General features: G+C 39.0%; 1 protein-coding gene across 1 annotated transcript in view; it reads right to left on the reverse strand.

Annotated features, from left to right (window-relative positions):
• Positions 1–7554: 7554 nt before the first annotated feature.
• The window catches only part of CIMIP6 (ciliary microtubule inner protein 6), a 20637-nt gene continuing 11821 nt past the window's right edge, over positions 7555–16370 (reverse strand). Inside the window, exons 4-5 of the mRNA XM_072409690.1 lie at positions 12701–12816; positions 7555–11139 (exon numbers count right to left, since the gene is read on the reverse strand). Coding sequence (XP_072265791.1) covers positions 10780–11139; positions 12701–12816 — 476 coding nt within the window. The 3' untranslated portion in view covers positions 7555–10779. The remainder of the gene's footprint in view (positions 11140–12700; positions 12817–16370) is intronic.

The raw sequence follows: 16370 nt of genomic DNA on the forward strand, positions 1-16370 counted from the left end.
CTTAGTGTTGTTTTTATCAAATACATTATGTTAAAACACAAATCCATGTTTATATTTCAACCCTCATCAGGCTACCCATTCTCCCTGACTGTCCAACCACTGGTAGGGGTATGATCTAGACCACACTGTATTGCATTGTAGACTCAACAGACAACAGGGACCTGGCTTTTTGTCTAGCTATGGTGCCTAGATTAGGCAGGTTGGCCAGGTAAGTTATGTTGTATGCCCCAAAAAATAAGGTCAGCTGACTATACTAAATGACCAGGTTTTTCCCCTAATGTATTTTTTTTTCATCCCTGATGGAATGGGCGTATTCCAAAATGACAATGCCAGCATTCATTGGGCTCATCATTGGGCTCATCAATCACTTTCACACATGCATTGGCCTGCATAGTCTAGACCTTACCCCATTGGCAGTCTTTGAGATGTGCTGAAGAAAACTATGCAGCAGTCTGATTCCCCCATCATCAATATAAAATTTTGGGAAAATAAATACAACTCTGAATGGAAATAAATTTTGTGACATTGCATAACCTACGTATGACAAGCTTACAGGGCAGAGCAATTGCAGGCAACAAAAATGAAGATGATCCCAGCTCAACTCACATGAAGACAGAACATGTACATGACACCTCCTAAATACAAAGATTGTTGTTCTACATATCTATTAATATGCAAGAAAGCCCCAGATCATACTACTACTGACTTCATATAAGCAAAGTTTGGGGTCTTTAAAGTTCTTAAGCCTCTGATGTATTTATTGGATAAGAAAGTGTGCACTCTTTCCTAGTTCACCTCCATGAGCTACAGAAGATTTCCCTCTTATGTTATTAAGATGCATAGAGGGGATGATTGGTACTTTGTTCCTAAAGCAAATTTGGTAAAATATTGGTATGTATCCCTAACTATAAACTTTTTTCCTGTTTATTTTGCCAAAAATCCAATGTTGTCCTCTTTTTCTGTGCTCTCTTTCCTAGTTCACCTCCATGAGCTACTATAGATTTTCCCCTTTATGGTATTGAGATGCAAAGTGGGGATGATTGGTAGTTTGTTCCCCCAAAAATCCCCCTTATATTGATGGTAGTGTAGGAGTGCCTAAGGAGATCTGAAGGTAAGGGATTCCTCTCTGTTACAATTAAAAAAAATTCAACCCCTAAAACATCATATAAGAAAACAGATTGGTTTCAACTTCCATACTAGAGCAAATGTGGCTGAAACGAAGAAATGCAAAAACCATGGTCCAGTTATCATCATTCAAGCAAAATCGGTATTGGTTTCCAATGCGTTTTGCCATTTATATCACTCGTCTCAACTTCCCATGAAGAAGCCATATGGCAAAACGCGACGGAAGCTGATTTTACACTAGTGGTCAATAGAAGAACAAACCCTAACATAATTGACCAGTGGATGTGTACTTGGTGGGAAAGGCTCCCATCATACACAGGTGGTTAGTGGAGGGAACTCTTACATTGGTGATCCATAATGAAGGGCCCATTAGGATGGTAGTTAGAAATGACAAAAAGATAATTGGTCTCAGTACCTATTTACTTATTACCTACTTCCTGCATGTTCTGTAGTCACAACACAGGGGAGGGTGACTGTTCTAAAGTCACAACAAACTTCTTATCCCATGCTGTTCCTTAATAGATATTGTATTGGGAAATGTGAATGGCATGAAACCAGCTACCACATCCAAGGACTGGTAAGCTGCAATATGGTACATTTTTGCTCTTGTGTTTAGATGTACTTTACGTTTCACGATTAATAGCTTTAGGATATTAGTTATCCGCAGGCAGCGCAGTCGGGTCTAATACAGTCTGTAGATTTTTGCATGTGTTATTAATTTTCTGTGCCGTTCCCACATACAACCACCCCCAAATCTCTGAATCACAGCCACACTACCAGTTTGTTTATTCCACTTCATTCTCATCACAGTCATCTAGGATCCTTTATTATTTTGGTAGGAAACCTCAAAGGACTGTGCTTGAAAACATTTCTCTTTCTCTGTAAATTTACACTCAATAGGGACCATGTGTAGCAAGAGCAGACACTGAACTTAAACTATGTTGTTTGTTTAGAGATCATCTTTGCTTTCACAATGGACTGCTGTAATCTGAATAGGAAAGAAATAGCCATGTGCAGACAAGAGATAGATGCTCCCTAAAGAGGACCTATCACATTTATAAAATACAAACAAACAACATAAATCTAATGGAAAAAATGCCAATATTGGTAATTGTTTTTAAGTACATGGGGGCAGCCATATATGCTAATTACAGTCCTTTTCAGACTTGCAGTTGACTGCAGGTTTAAACACACTCCCAAGCACTCCCATTCAACCTAATGGAAGTTGTGGAGAACCACTTTGTGCAAGCATTTGTATGTGGTTTGGTGGATTGCAGCATAGTTCCTAAAAGCAACAAGTTGCCTCTGCTCATGCAGTTGCCTTTTTCTATTCTGGATTAAAATTGTGCTGCCACTGCAAACAAAAGGGTAATGTGTTGATCAGCTGTGCAGACTGACGCTCTTAGGTGGGTGCATGGGAGCGGTTTGATATACACCTGGGATTGGCTAACTTTGTGGTTTTCCACTTCAAGTCTGAAAGGGGCCATACCAAGACTCTGCTTCTACCTAGGTGGTTGTGCTTCATAGCTCTTTCTCATAATGTAAGTCACCTTACTTGTTGCAACCAATGCCCTTCCATTCTGTCTATTATTTTTTACTAACAGTTGTTAGTAAAGACACATAACATTGCAGCCCTGTAATCATTAATGCATCATTAAATGTTTTTCAACAGCCAATTGATCTTAAGCGGAAAATGTTCAGCTTTTGATCACGAACGGATTGGACACACTGGTAAATATTGTTCAGAAGTTTATGTTGTGTACCAATGATCAAGCAAATCCAATTAGAAGAGTATCACTGTTGCTCAGTGGTTAGCACTCTGGCCTTTGCTGTGCTAGGTCCCAGGTTCAAATCTCGACCAGGACACTATCTGCATGGAGTTTGCAAATTCTCCCTGTATTTGTGTGGGTTTCCTCCCACATCCCAAAAACAAGCAGTTAAGTTAATTGGATATCCCCCAATTAACCTTAGACTGTTTTAAAGACATAGAACTATAGTAGTGTCATTGGATTGTGAGCCTCTTTGAGGGACAGCTAGTGACATCTATGGACCTAGTGCACCACTGTGTAATATTATGGCGCTATATAAGTACTGTGTAATAATAATAATATTTTTCTTGCAGTTGCAAGATCCTCACCTGGTAGGGTATTAATGCCTGGTAGGGCAGAATATCGTACACAATAATGTGCAATGCCTTGTGTTACTGCGATGCATGGAATTCAACTTTAAAACAAATGTGTTATTGCAATGCACTAGTGTGAATGGACTCTGATTGTCACCTCATTGGTGTTAAAAAGCCCCTAGGGCCTGTAATAAAAATGAGCATCCTAGCTGAGGGCCTACAGAGCCATGTGCCTTCCCAGCTGTGACTGCCATGATAGCAGCTGTGACTTCTATGATGCTTCATTCAGGACCGCTGTCTGAGAAATCCCCTTAGCTCTGTGCAATGCACGAGAAGTTGTGAATGAGATAAAGAGAGTTGTGCCGACGTAAACAATATACCATCATGTTCAGTAATGTCCTTACTATTGTTTTGTATGGCACATTAGGCAGCTTTTCCACTCCTCAGCTCAGGTCCTTTCTGCACCCTGTCTGCCTTCCAAATATTACTGATGATGTCACTCGGAGAATGAGTCATGTTCCAAAAATGGCTATGCCAGTGAGCGCTGGCTTAGCACCAGCAGTGAGTGGGAATACATTAAAATATGAAGATGAGAGCGAGAGATGGGTATTGGTTCCTATGGCAGCAGTGCATAATGATACCATTGTAAGACTGTTTTAAGGCAGCTTATTGCTGAATAGAGCCTCTTAAGGAATAAGCCGCCTGGAAAAAAAATCAAAAGGTTTGTATTTCGATTGGGAGCAAAGACCTTGAATATCCGATATATGGCAGATCTGCTGCCACACTGTAATGCACGCTATAGATTTCAGAAACCTGCAAATTTTCTGATTTGGAGGTACTAAAAGTCTAAGCAAGTCTATCAACTACAGCTGCTTGTTCTGCTTTACAGCATATAACCCATTCTAGAGACTTTCTTTTATAAATTTTCATTTGACACATTTTTTTCTGATCAGCCATGGAAAATCAATTTTAAGAAGATTAATATGTAAATTGTCATTTTACATGCTGCAGTAGTTTCACCAATACCAGAAACCATGCATTCAGTTTTGGATAGGGTAAGTTTCCTACAGCTATGAGATCACGGGTGTTGCCATCATTGTAAAAGCCCTGGGACACCCTTGGACACGTGTAGCAAACATACAAGTTGACCCAATACACTGAGCAGTGGGTGATTCCTAAAGGGAAGTGGTCAACTAAAACTTCAGCCTTTTTGCACTTTTACACTTTAGTCCATTTGCCACAATCTATGTATTCATAAAATGTGCCACAAGTGAACATCTTAGAGAAACACATAGACTTCTGGACAGAGGATCATTAAAAAAAAAAAATCTCCTTACATTGAGGGTATAAGAGCCACCACATGAGTGGTCAGTAGTAGTGTTTCTTACATAGGCGGTCAGTGTAGAAGTGCCCCTTACATTGATGGTCAGAGTAGAATTTCCCCTGTACATCAGAAGTCAATATTAAGGTGCTTCTTACATTGTTGGCCCCCTTTTATTCATGGTTACTAATAAAATGCTTTTTACATTGGTGGTCAATGGATAGGTGTTACCCCACATTGGTGTTTGTAGTAAAGTACCCCCTTAGATTTATGGTCAGTAGTGAAGTCCCCCTTTCAAAGGTAGTCCGTGAAAAATCCACTTAGAAGAAGTGCCCCATTACCTTAGTGACCCCTAACATTAGCAGCCATGAAGAAGTGCCCACCATGTGGCTTAATAAAGCAGGACCTCCTTATAATGGTGGTCAGTGGAGGAACCTTTACATTGCTGATCTATAATAAAGTGCCCCATAGGTTGTTGGTTACAAGGGACAAAACAGACTATTGGTGTCAATACCAGCTTTCTCTGGTGCGCGAAATGCGTTGAAACAGAGCCATAAAGGAACATTATGGCAGGAGATTACTGAGTGCAAGCTGGCTGGGGGGTGGGGTTACAGAATACGAGACATCCAGCAGAAGAGATGGATCATACACCATAGATGCCAGAGTCTAGTGATACACACACACACATATATATATATATATATATATATATGTATTGGATTAATCATAAAATATTCCCTGGAGTATGTCACAAATAAAGCTGGCTGTTTTCTTTCTGGCAAACAGTTTTCCATAACTATAATTGTTGTGGCCACAAGTTCAAACCTCAGCTCTAACAATTTCCCTCCCAAGTTGAGTTTTGCTGAATAGAAAACATACATGTGTAAATGTTTTTGACACAATACCAAATAGTTACTCACTTAATTCAAGGCTGGAAGCAGCCATGCACAGAACACTACCCCCCAATGCAAGTGCCAACAGCTGACTTGTAGGTTGTTGCATGTACAGAGCATTTTATTTCAATTGCTTTAAATCCGCATTTAGAGTTAAAGAAGTGAATATCATTCTTTTATTCCAAAAAATATTGTTTTATATGTTATGGAGGTTAAAGAAAATACTTTCTTTATATTCCAAAAAGTTCATTTTATGTGCCAACATCTCTCCAACTTCCATATTTTTAGTAATTTATAGATATAAACTCTATCTATAAATGACAAAATGATAAATGATAAAAAACAAAATATTGGTGACTCTTTTCATGGTTGGTTAGATTTACTTTTGGCTTGTATTACATGTGGCATTCCATGTAATGTAGTGAATAATTGGAGGGAGGCCAGACCCTAAAACTCCATCTTCTTTGATTCCTTACAAAGCCTAGCAACAATTTTTTGTAAGCTTTTAAGTTTTTCTTCTTTCATCACTGTTACAGTAGCACCTTGTAGCCTTATCTTCACTCGAAAACACGAATTCAGTGGATCGTGATGGTAATAATGAATTGGTAAAATGATATCTAAAAGCCATGATGATGATGAAAGATGTGACCTCAAAGTTAAACTAAAAGTTATAAACCAGGCACAACTAACTTGTCTTATTTCACTTTGTTGTAGGTTCCAGAATGAAGGTTTCTTCATCCAGCATGTTGTTTGTAAAATCTTCATATGTAGCAGCCAGGAATAGCAGCAAAAGGAGTAGTTGCAGTATGTAGTGAAACGCATACAAGTGACTGTGGTCACATACAAGCCCCCCTCTCCTCCTTGTCATCAATAAAAGTAAACTTAGGGCTGTATGAGCACTGAAATGAATGCAGGTTTTGTCTTGAAGATAGGTAGTGAAGTTTTCCCACTGAAAAAATGTACCCTTTCTTCCCTACTAAACTGGATTTAATCTTCCTGAATCCCCACACCCTAACGCAGGCCAACTGTCTCCTGCCACCTGACTGCTACCCCTGGAATTACATTGACATTGTCAGATGACTTAACCACACATGGCATGCCAAGACTGGTGGTGTAGAACTAAAAGAGACAGACTTTCTAAATGAAAAAATCCAGGCTTCCTGTGCATGCATGAACCCACTTTTTCCACTTAGCATTGCTTATGATTGTACTCTAAACTCATGGCTCGTTGCCACATCAACAGCCTGCAAACAAAAAAAGAGGATATAGTATAAATACCTACTGTGTATAGTTTATTTTTCAGTCGTATATACATCAGCCATAAATACCAGTTGATTATGCCAGTGAAGGTCACCTAATGCAGCTTCCTTTGGTTGTGTGGCAACAATGCTGCGTTGCTCAGGAATTCAGAACATAGTTTCCACTCTCATGTAGACTGCGCCTGCATTACAGGGATGGGAAGATTCTGTATGTGGGTGTGGCATTAGCATTGTCACTGCCAAGTCACAATTCTGTAGCTTGCCAGTCAATGTTTGGCATCACCTAGTCTTCCCAATTCTTTCTGGATTGGCAGCACTGCAACACATGTTGCTAAAACCCTCCCACTATGAGCCACAGTGTCTGCAAAGGAAAGCGTGTAAGACCCAAATAATGAAGGATATAGCTCAGTCTGGGAAAGTAATGAATATTTTGATCAATTTGAGGCTTGCTTTATTATTAGTCTTGTGTATCACATAGTAAATAGATGTGGTACTTCTTTAGACTCTCAGATAGGAGCGTTTATCTGTATTTTACCCATATTATTCCATAGTTACTAGCTGTACCAATCGCTTATAGATATTCTTTAGCCATAATGTTTTATTATTACTGTCACTATTAATAAAATGTATTTCTGAAGTACCAACATATTACACAGCGCAGTACATTATATAGGGGGTGCAAATGACAGAGGGATACAAACAACGACACAACACAGGAGGAGGGTAGGACCTTTTATACTTTATTAATACATTTATTATTTTTAGATCAAAACATACCTAAAAGATTTTCTCTCATAACAGTCATTCAGGCTGTCAATTTTTGGCTGAAGATGAAAAAAAAGTGGTGAAATGTTAAAACCTCCCTTTAGTGCCGCCAATCTTTTTAAGGCTTTTTGCCTCCCTGATGGGGATTTCCACCCTTCCTGTGTGAACCTGGGGATGTAAAAGAAGGGGAGAGCTACTGAGGCTAGAAAGCCATTATCATTAATAAGTCACTGGCATGGTACCGATGGATTGGCGTAAGGCCAATGTGGTTCCTATCTTCAAAAAGAGAGCAAAGTCATTACTAGGTAACTACAGACTGGTTAGTTTAACGTCTAGTTGGAAAGGTCCTATAGAGTTTTATAAAGAACCACATAGAGGAGTTTCTGCTAGAAAATTATATGATAAGTGATTGTAAGCATGACTTTAAGAAAGACAGAAGTTGTCAAACAAATGTACTCTCTTTTTATGAGGAAGTAAGTAACAGCTGATATAGTGTACTTGGACTTTGCTAAAGCATTTGACACTGTACCCCACAGACGATTAGTATGCAAGTTAGGGTCGATAGGTTTAGAAAAGTCAATCTGTAAATGAATAGAGAACTGGTTTAAAGATCACATATAGAGTTGTAATTAATGATTCATACTCTGAATGGTTTAAGGTTATTAGTGGTGTACCCCAGGGTTCAGTGTTGGGACCTTTACTGTTTAACATCTTTATAAATGATATAGACGTTGGGATTTAAAGTACCATTTCTGTGTTTGCAGATGACATCAAACTTTGTTAAGGGAATTAAGTCCATACAGGATGTCTATAATCTACAAGCAGACCTGGATGTACTGCTTGATTGGGCAGCCAAGTGGCAAATGACATTTAATATAGATAAATGTAAAGTTATGCACTTGGGAGATAACAACGTGCATGATTCATACTGTCTAGGGGGAATACATTTGGGGGAGTCAGAAATGGAAAAGAATCTGGGGTTCTGGTAGATCATAGACTTAATAACAGCGTGCAATGCCAAGCTGCAATATCTAAAGCTAGTAAAGTACTTTCTTGTATTAAAAGAGGAATAGACTGCAGAGATGGAGACATAATCCTGCCCCTGTACAAAGTATTGATCAGACCACATCTGGAATATGCAGTCCAGTTTTGGGCACCAGTTCACAAAAAGGACATTGTGGAATTGGAGAGAGTGCAGAGAAGGCAACTAAACTAATAAAAGGAATGGAGGAGCTCAGCTATGAGGAGAGATTAGCTGAACTGAATCTGTTCTCCCTTGAGAAGAGACGTTTAAGGGGGGATATGATCACCCTGTATAAATATATAAATGGTCCATATAGAGAACTCTCTTCCTAATTATTCACTTTGAGATCATTACAAAGGACAAGAGGGCACTCTTTGCATCTGGAGGAAAAGAAGTTTAAGCTCCGGATAAGGAAAGGATTCTTCACTGTAAGGTCTGTGTAAATGTGGAATCGGCTCCCCTAGGGAGAAGTTTCAGCAACTACTATAGATTGCTTTAGGAAAAAGCTGGATGATTACTAGAAGCACAGAAAATAACTGGGTATTAAGGATTTAAAGATAACAGTCTGTTGATCCAGGGAACATCCGATTACCTCAGAAAATCAGGAAGGAATTTTTTTCCCCTGTTGAAGCAAGTTGTACCAGGGTTTTTTTGCCTTCCTCTGGACCAACTATGTCTTATAGGGTTTTAAATCTCCGATATGTTTATTTTCCTAGTGGTTGAACTTGATGGACTTATGTCGTTTTTCAACCTAACCTACTATGTAACTTTGTAAATCATGCATGGACTTTTAAATTGCAATAAAACATCCCATACCTTTTTGCTTACTTCTCTGATACATTTTTGTGGCTTTTGTTGACACATGATGCAGTTGAAATTATTTTTAATTTCCGCCAAGCACTTTCTTCATTGACCTAAAGATTTTGTCGTAGTTGGCTTTTATACAAATATGAGTTCCAATTAAAAAAAAAAAAGTTTTTAAAATAATATAGCCCGAGTTTGTTTACAGGTGAACTGTTAACCAAAAAATAAAATGATTGTGTGATGATGTAATGTTATGTAGTTTTCTCTCACTCAGCTGCCCGTAATATAAAAGAACGCAGCCCCAGCATCCCAGCAATGTAAACATTTCTGTCTGTTTATGACCACTGCCCCATTCAGTTTAATGAATGGGGTCATTGCCACAATGTACAGCAACACGGGTACCTGTACGTTGCTGTATAAAATGTGAACAAACCCTAAATGTAAGCACACACATGCATTTTAAAAAGAAAAAAGCATCACAATGCTTTAAATGAAAAAAAAACAATGAAAAAAAAACTGCATGAAAATATGTTGTATTCAACTAAAGGTATACTGTACACATGACTGCCAGTCAATAAGCATTTTCAAAAAAGGAAAGCAAAATACAATTTACTGGGTTGTCATCTTTATCCTTGACTACTGTTCACTTTATTGCCAACTGGGGAGGTAGGGTTGGTTAACCTTCCATTTCTGTGGTTGCGTACTTGTAATGGGTAAGAGCTTGTTCTGACTGGCATTGCAGAACCATACGGTTAACTGGTTGGCACTTGGGCGTCATTATAGAATTTTTTTAAGGTGTTCAGGTACAATTGTGAAGCAGTGCGGCTTTCCGGCCCATTGCAGGGAGATTAAATAAGTGGTTGGAGCAAGAGGGAGCCCCCTAAGACACGTATGTAGTGTTTAGGAAAATGAACAAACCATTTCACAGTCAAATGGATGTTAAATAAAGAATTTCAATCCCATTGGTTTCGGTGATACTAAAGGCTTTGGGTGGTTAATGATTAGTTAGCAGTGGTGAACTGCAGTGGTGATGCTTGAAAAAAAACTAAAAATACGATAGTCTGAACTAGCTCTAAAAAACACATAAACTTTTTGAGCAAAGATATGGACAACAAACTTAGTGCACCTAATGGCATCTTTTCAGGTTACAATTAACAATTTATATCTCAATATGACTTGTTCCACCAAAATCACATCTGACAGTTTAAAGAATGTTACTTTAGCAATGTGTTTTGCATCCCCCATTTTACATTTTTTATTCCCTTTTAATGTTAGATTTGTTTTAAGTATGCTGAAATTAAAATTAAAAAAAAAAAAAAACATTGTGCAATTATGTAATTCCACGATAGTTCAATTTTTTGGCGTCAGGTGATATATGCTGTCAGCAATGTACACAAGAATTGGAGTTATACATTGGAAATAATCAGAAGGCGCCTGGAAGAGCAGCATTAAACTCCCTGGTCTGCTCACTTGGGGTTCATACTTGGCTGGCTGGACACATATCCACCAATGGGACCGAGCGCCTTTCTCCTGAATGTCTGAGAACTGCCTGAGTTGTTCTGTTCTCTGGCTGTCATGTTGGGATTGGTCTTGGCTGTCTCCCTCAGCTCTGTTTTTGATAAGTGAGCTTCAGAATTTAACATCTGCTGGGAACCAGGCAGGCAGGGACTGGGTGAGGTCATACTGTTTTCCACTGAATTTCCTCTTTCTGTTTGTGGCTGTTGGAGTGCATGTGACCCTATGGCATTTAGGAACGGCCTTGTTCCCTGAGGAACGCCTGGACCACTCTCTGTTTTTATCTCTTTCCACACAAAGCCTCCATGACGCTGAAAAAGGAAACAGAGCTGATATTAGCCAGGAGGAAAGCAAGCTATTAGACAGTGCAGCTGTGGGCTGGAAAACATCCAACTGTTTGTATGCCTCTCTCCTGGCCGCCACTAGCTTGAGGTCAGAGCTAAAAGTGGTGATATTAGGAGAGGATTGAGAAAGTTGGACCTAAACATCAACTGGCTGATTTTTAGAATGTCTGCAACTCTGCATTACACTCTGTTTCTGCAATACGTTTGTTCTCTCTTATATGATCCAAATTCCACACTCCTGGGCAGTGACAAACCTACCATTTTTGTCCCTATGTTGCTCGGGACCTGTTTATACTAGATTTGGATTGGGTGGCTGTTGAAACCCCCTCCCACCACCAGAACTGGACACTGTACATTTCAAGGTGGGTAGGAAATGGATAAATATTTAATGTTCCAACCTTTCCTACTTTAAAATATCTATGTGGTATCAGGCAACTGGCACCTCTTCCACTTCCTGCCTAACCAGCATTAAGAAATCTCATTTCCTCTTGACGTTAATTGGACTGGAGGTAAAAAGGGTGGTCACTGTCCACAGTCCAACTGGCCAACCTCAGATATGAACCAGGGGAGTTTATAACAGATGAACCAAAGGAACAAAAATTATTCTCACAGTGTAATCTTTGATGATTGTTCAGCTTTATTCCTAGAGTTGGACATATATTCAGTTCAATAATTGTATCCCAGTTTACCCCTGTGTGGGCAACTTTTGCCTTTGGGCTGCCATACTATTTTTTGTTCCAGTAAAACTTCATAAAGTACATCTACAGCAGCTATTCCCAACCATGGTTCTGTGGAACCCCAAGGTTCCTCCACAGGTTGCTAGGAGTTCTTCAAACTGTGGCTGATTGACCTCCCATTTAATAAAGTCTGCAAAGTTCCGGGGTCAACACCACTGCAGCCAGCCACATGACTCTAATGATATTTTTATTTATCTATAAAGATGGTATTCTAGCCACCCTATAAATAGGATATTGCATCAAAAGGACACTAATTTAAAAGGCCTTTTTTTTACAACTGAACGCCCAACAATCAGTTTTAGATGGGGTTCTCCAAGACCTAAAATTATTTTAAGGGTGACCCAGGGTAAGAAGGTTAAGAAAGGCTTTTTGTGTTGTACCAACTTTTCAAACCTTCATTTTTTGGCATCTGAGAGAAATGACAATGATCTAGAAAATGGTCTTTTAAAGCTGACACTAGGTTATGAGCCTGTCTTCTCTATAAAACAGCCAGACCTTGTACATTTTAAGTGAGCAGACTCTTGCTGTACAAACACAATTTTAATGCAAAAGCTTCTGCTGCTAAAGTCAACATGGAACCAGAGTATCCTGTAGTAAAGCTGTGTTTACACCTAACTCCCACAGTGTTCCAGTGGGGTATTAAACCGAGGTTAGGGAGGATTTACACAATTATACACAATAAAACTTCCCATTAATAAAGAAACAAAAGACCATTAGCAGCTTGCTGCAGTACAAGACCTACAAGGCTCTTATTATTGTACATGTCTGGAAGACGTCTGCACGCGTCTTACCTTGCCCCGAATGGGTTCATTGGGGGTTAATCTTGAATCATATTGATGTATGAAAGAAATCTCTTCCTGGAAGAGTTTTGGCAACCGATTTCTACCTCTGGGCGATGCAAGCGGAACTATTAAAAAGACAAAAATAGAGATGGTTGCAGATAAACTGTCGGTATATGAAAACAATGCAAACACCATGTTTATCCAAAAATGTTCAGTAATGCTGACAACCTTCTAAAGATGCTGATTACTTGGCTGTGGATTTATTGTTAAGGATAAGGTATAAGTAAGGACCTGGAACAAAAATGCAGAAAGTGAATCAGAATAAGGTGAGAACTCAAGTTCTGAGATTCTGGTTATATAAAAGCTTTTGAGTCTGCACGAAATGTAGCCACTGAGCATTTTAAAAAAAAGACTACAATACTATAAACAAAACCTGTACTGAAATGAAGGCTGCCATTACTAGCCTCTAAAAAGAATGCTAAATGCCTGTGTGTTGCTGCTGATCCATCTTTACTTTAAATCACCGTCCAGCAGCAAGCTTGTAGAATAGGGGATCTATTTATAAAGCAGGGAATCTGACATTCTCTGAAACATTCCCTGGTGGGAATCAATTACTGCCATGGAAACTCCTGAAGACCTGGAAGTTTCCTACAAGGGAATTTATTATTACACAGTATTTATATAGCACTGACATATTACACAGTGCTGTACAAAGTCCATAGTCATGTCACTAGCTGTCGCTCAAAGCGGCTCACAATCTAATGTCCCTACCATAGTAATATGTCTTTAATGGAGTCTATGGTGAATTTTGGGGGGAAGCCAATTAACTTATATGCATGAAACCTGAGTACCTGAAGGAAACCCACACAAACAAGGGTAGAACCTGCAAACTCCATGCAGATAGTGTCTAGGCTGACATTCGAACCTGGCACCTAGTGCTGCAAAAGGTCAGTGGGCTATCCACTGGGCCATTGTGGAATGTTTGCTTGCTTGTTTTATAAATAGAGCCCTAGGTGTTCTGACTTAGCAATGAATTTGTATGCAGCATCCTTGTTCCCAATAATTATCTTGAAAAAACTGAAGCCATAGACGATCATACATGTGATCTATCAAATCATAGACTTGCCTGTGTTTTAAAGATCATCATTCCTTACTTTTGGAAGGATGGCCATAACAGGACTAATAACAAGTAATGCTTTTGATTGTGAGCATTGTTTAAGGGCTAATAACAAAGGAACTCATCACAATGGAAAATTTTCTCAGGACACATTATTGCACGTTTTCCAACAATCTTCATACTGACTTTAAGGCCCAGTTGAAGAAGCAGATGTGCACTAGTATAGACCTTGTGCTAGCAACCTTCATTACCCTAACCTCACTTCTGCTTTGCTGTTACAAGAAATAACTAACCATGATTTGTCCAATACCTTTATGTAATATATATGTGTGAGGGGTGTGGCCATGACTTAGCTCAGCCAGCACAGACCACAGCAGTGAGAGGGCATGAAGCAGCATTTTTACTAGGACCAGACAACCAGCAGTTTGTTGTTCAGCTATGTCAGGCAACATTCATGACAGGTGTCCTTTAAGTGCCAGTATGCATGTGCACAACAATGGTAAAGATTCCAGCCATACTATATAACATAAGGGGAAGAGGGTGGGGATTGTGGTCACATTGTTTACAGTTCACATTCCAAAATATATGATTAATACTAGTACCAAAACGTTTGCCTACACATTGCTGGATGTTTCCTATATTGGAGTCCTGCAACGCTCTTTCTTTATCTGGATTGCGGGTTTATGAAGCGTATATTATCTACTACAGCCAACAAGTTCCTGAACTTGTCAACCAGCTATTTATATCTTATCTAACAGCCACTACTGTCTATACCCCTAAATATTACTGGCAGTTAATTTTTTCTAAAACTATATTTGGAAAGGAAAACAAGTATAATATTGTATTGTTAATTAGGCAGAACATTGCAAAGTATTTGAAGCCCAATTACATTCCTGCCGCTAAAGAGGCTTACAGTCTAATGCACTTCTTTGCACTACACTATGTCTGACCTGGTCAGAAAGCCAGTTACCTTGACAGTATGGTTTTGGGAACGTAAGGGTTATGCTTGATTCTCATTGGTTAAAATGCTAGATTTGTAGCATTAGGAAGATGGACTCCCACAGGATACTCTGGGTACTTTCATATTATGCATTTTGGTAACATACATGCACTAATGTAACATGTGAAGTGCAAGGGCTTTCCCATAAAACAAAAGAAGGAGGGAATCAGAAATAAAAGGCCACGGGAAAGATCTGTTAAGGTGTAGTATTTTAGAAGTTCTACATAGAATTGAAATAATGCATATTAAAACAGAGTAGATTAATTGAGATGTTGCATGAAGCATAAGAATTTCAAAGAATATACTGTATTTGCCATTTTCCATGCAGACTGGTGGTGGTCACATTCAATGATTGTCGGGGGGTTCTGGATGGTCACTGGTGTTAAAGCTTCATTTTACTTTTTGTCTCACATAGTAATAAAAAAGCTTACACTGATTTCACTCCACACTGTGCACTTCATTTCCAAAGCCTTATTACACTGGGGAATGCATTTTTTGTTGAGTTAGATCTTACACTTATTTTTTACTAATTTTTGGGTGGTGAATCCAGAAATGACCCCAATTTTTTGCTATCACTAGTTTTTACGATACAGGGTACCCTCCATTTTTGTCAAAAAATATACAAATTTTACATACAATGAAAAAATAATGAAATAACTTGAATGTACTGTTTACTTAAATTTCTTTTGTTCATACAAAGAATTTATTGTTACTCTATGACATTTTTTTTTACAGTAAAACATTTGAAAATTATTTGGGTAAGTGGTTAAGGTAAACATTTACACTTATAGCTTTTCCTGGAGTGTTCAGTGGGACAATCCCGCCGGATGCTCCAACAATAGTCAGCCATCATATGTACATCCCATCTACCCTGATACCGTCCTTCCATGGGCTTCAAATCTTGGTGGAATCAATCACCTTGCTCATAACTGACTGCACCAAGGAAGTTAGAAAGATGGCTATACAGAAAATGCATATTGCAACCAAGCATTTTGTAGCTCTCCAAGAGTTTCTTGACAATTACTGTGTAATTATTTGCTCATGTGTTTCCAAGAAACTCCTTGACAATGGCTTTGAATGATAACAAAACATTCTTTTCGACTTCTGACATTGTCCTAATGAAATGTTCATCTTTGATGAGCTGCTGAATCTGTGGACCATCAAACACACCGGCCTTTATTTTTTCAAATGACAGGCTAGGAGATGCCAAAATGAGGTATATGAAACAGTCCCCTTCAGTTGGCTAAGCTTTAATGAACTGCTTCATCAGACCCAGTTTCATCTGCGGAGGCAGGAATATAATATTCTTTCTATCAACAAGTGGCTAATGTAGAATGCTTAGAGCACCTGGTTTTAGGGCAGATCTTGGAGGCCAATTCCTTTCCACCCAATGCCTCTCACAAGCTCTGCTGTCCCACATGCACAGATAACAGGGATGCTTGGGGTAACCGCGTTGCTGACCAAGAAGGAAGCATACAATTTTAAGGTCAACATAGATGACCCAATTGTGTTGGTGGTATTGCAACAACTCAACGACTCTCTTTATGTCTGCATATTCTTCA

This window comes from Pyxicephalus adspersus, chromosome 4 (assembly GCF_032062135.1).
Source record: "Pyxicephalus adspersus chromosome 4, UCB_Pads_2.0, whole genome shotgun sequence".
NCBI classification, from domain to species: Eukaryota; Metazoa; Chordata; class Amphibia; order Anura; family Pyxicephalidae; genus Pyxicephalus; species Pyxicephalus adspersus.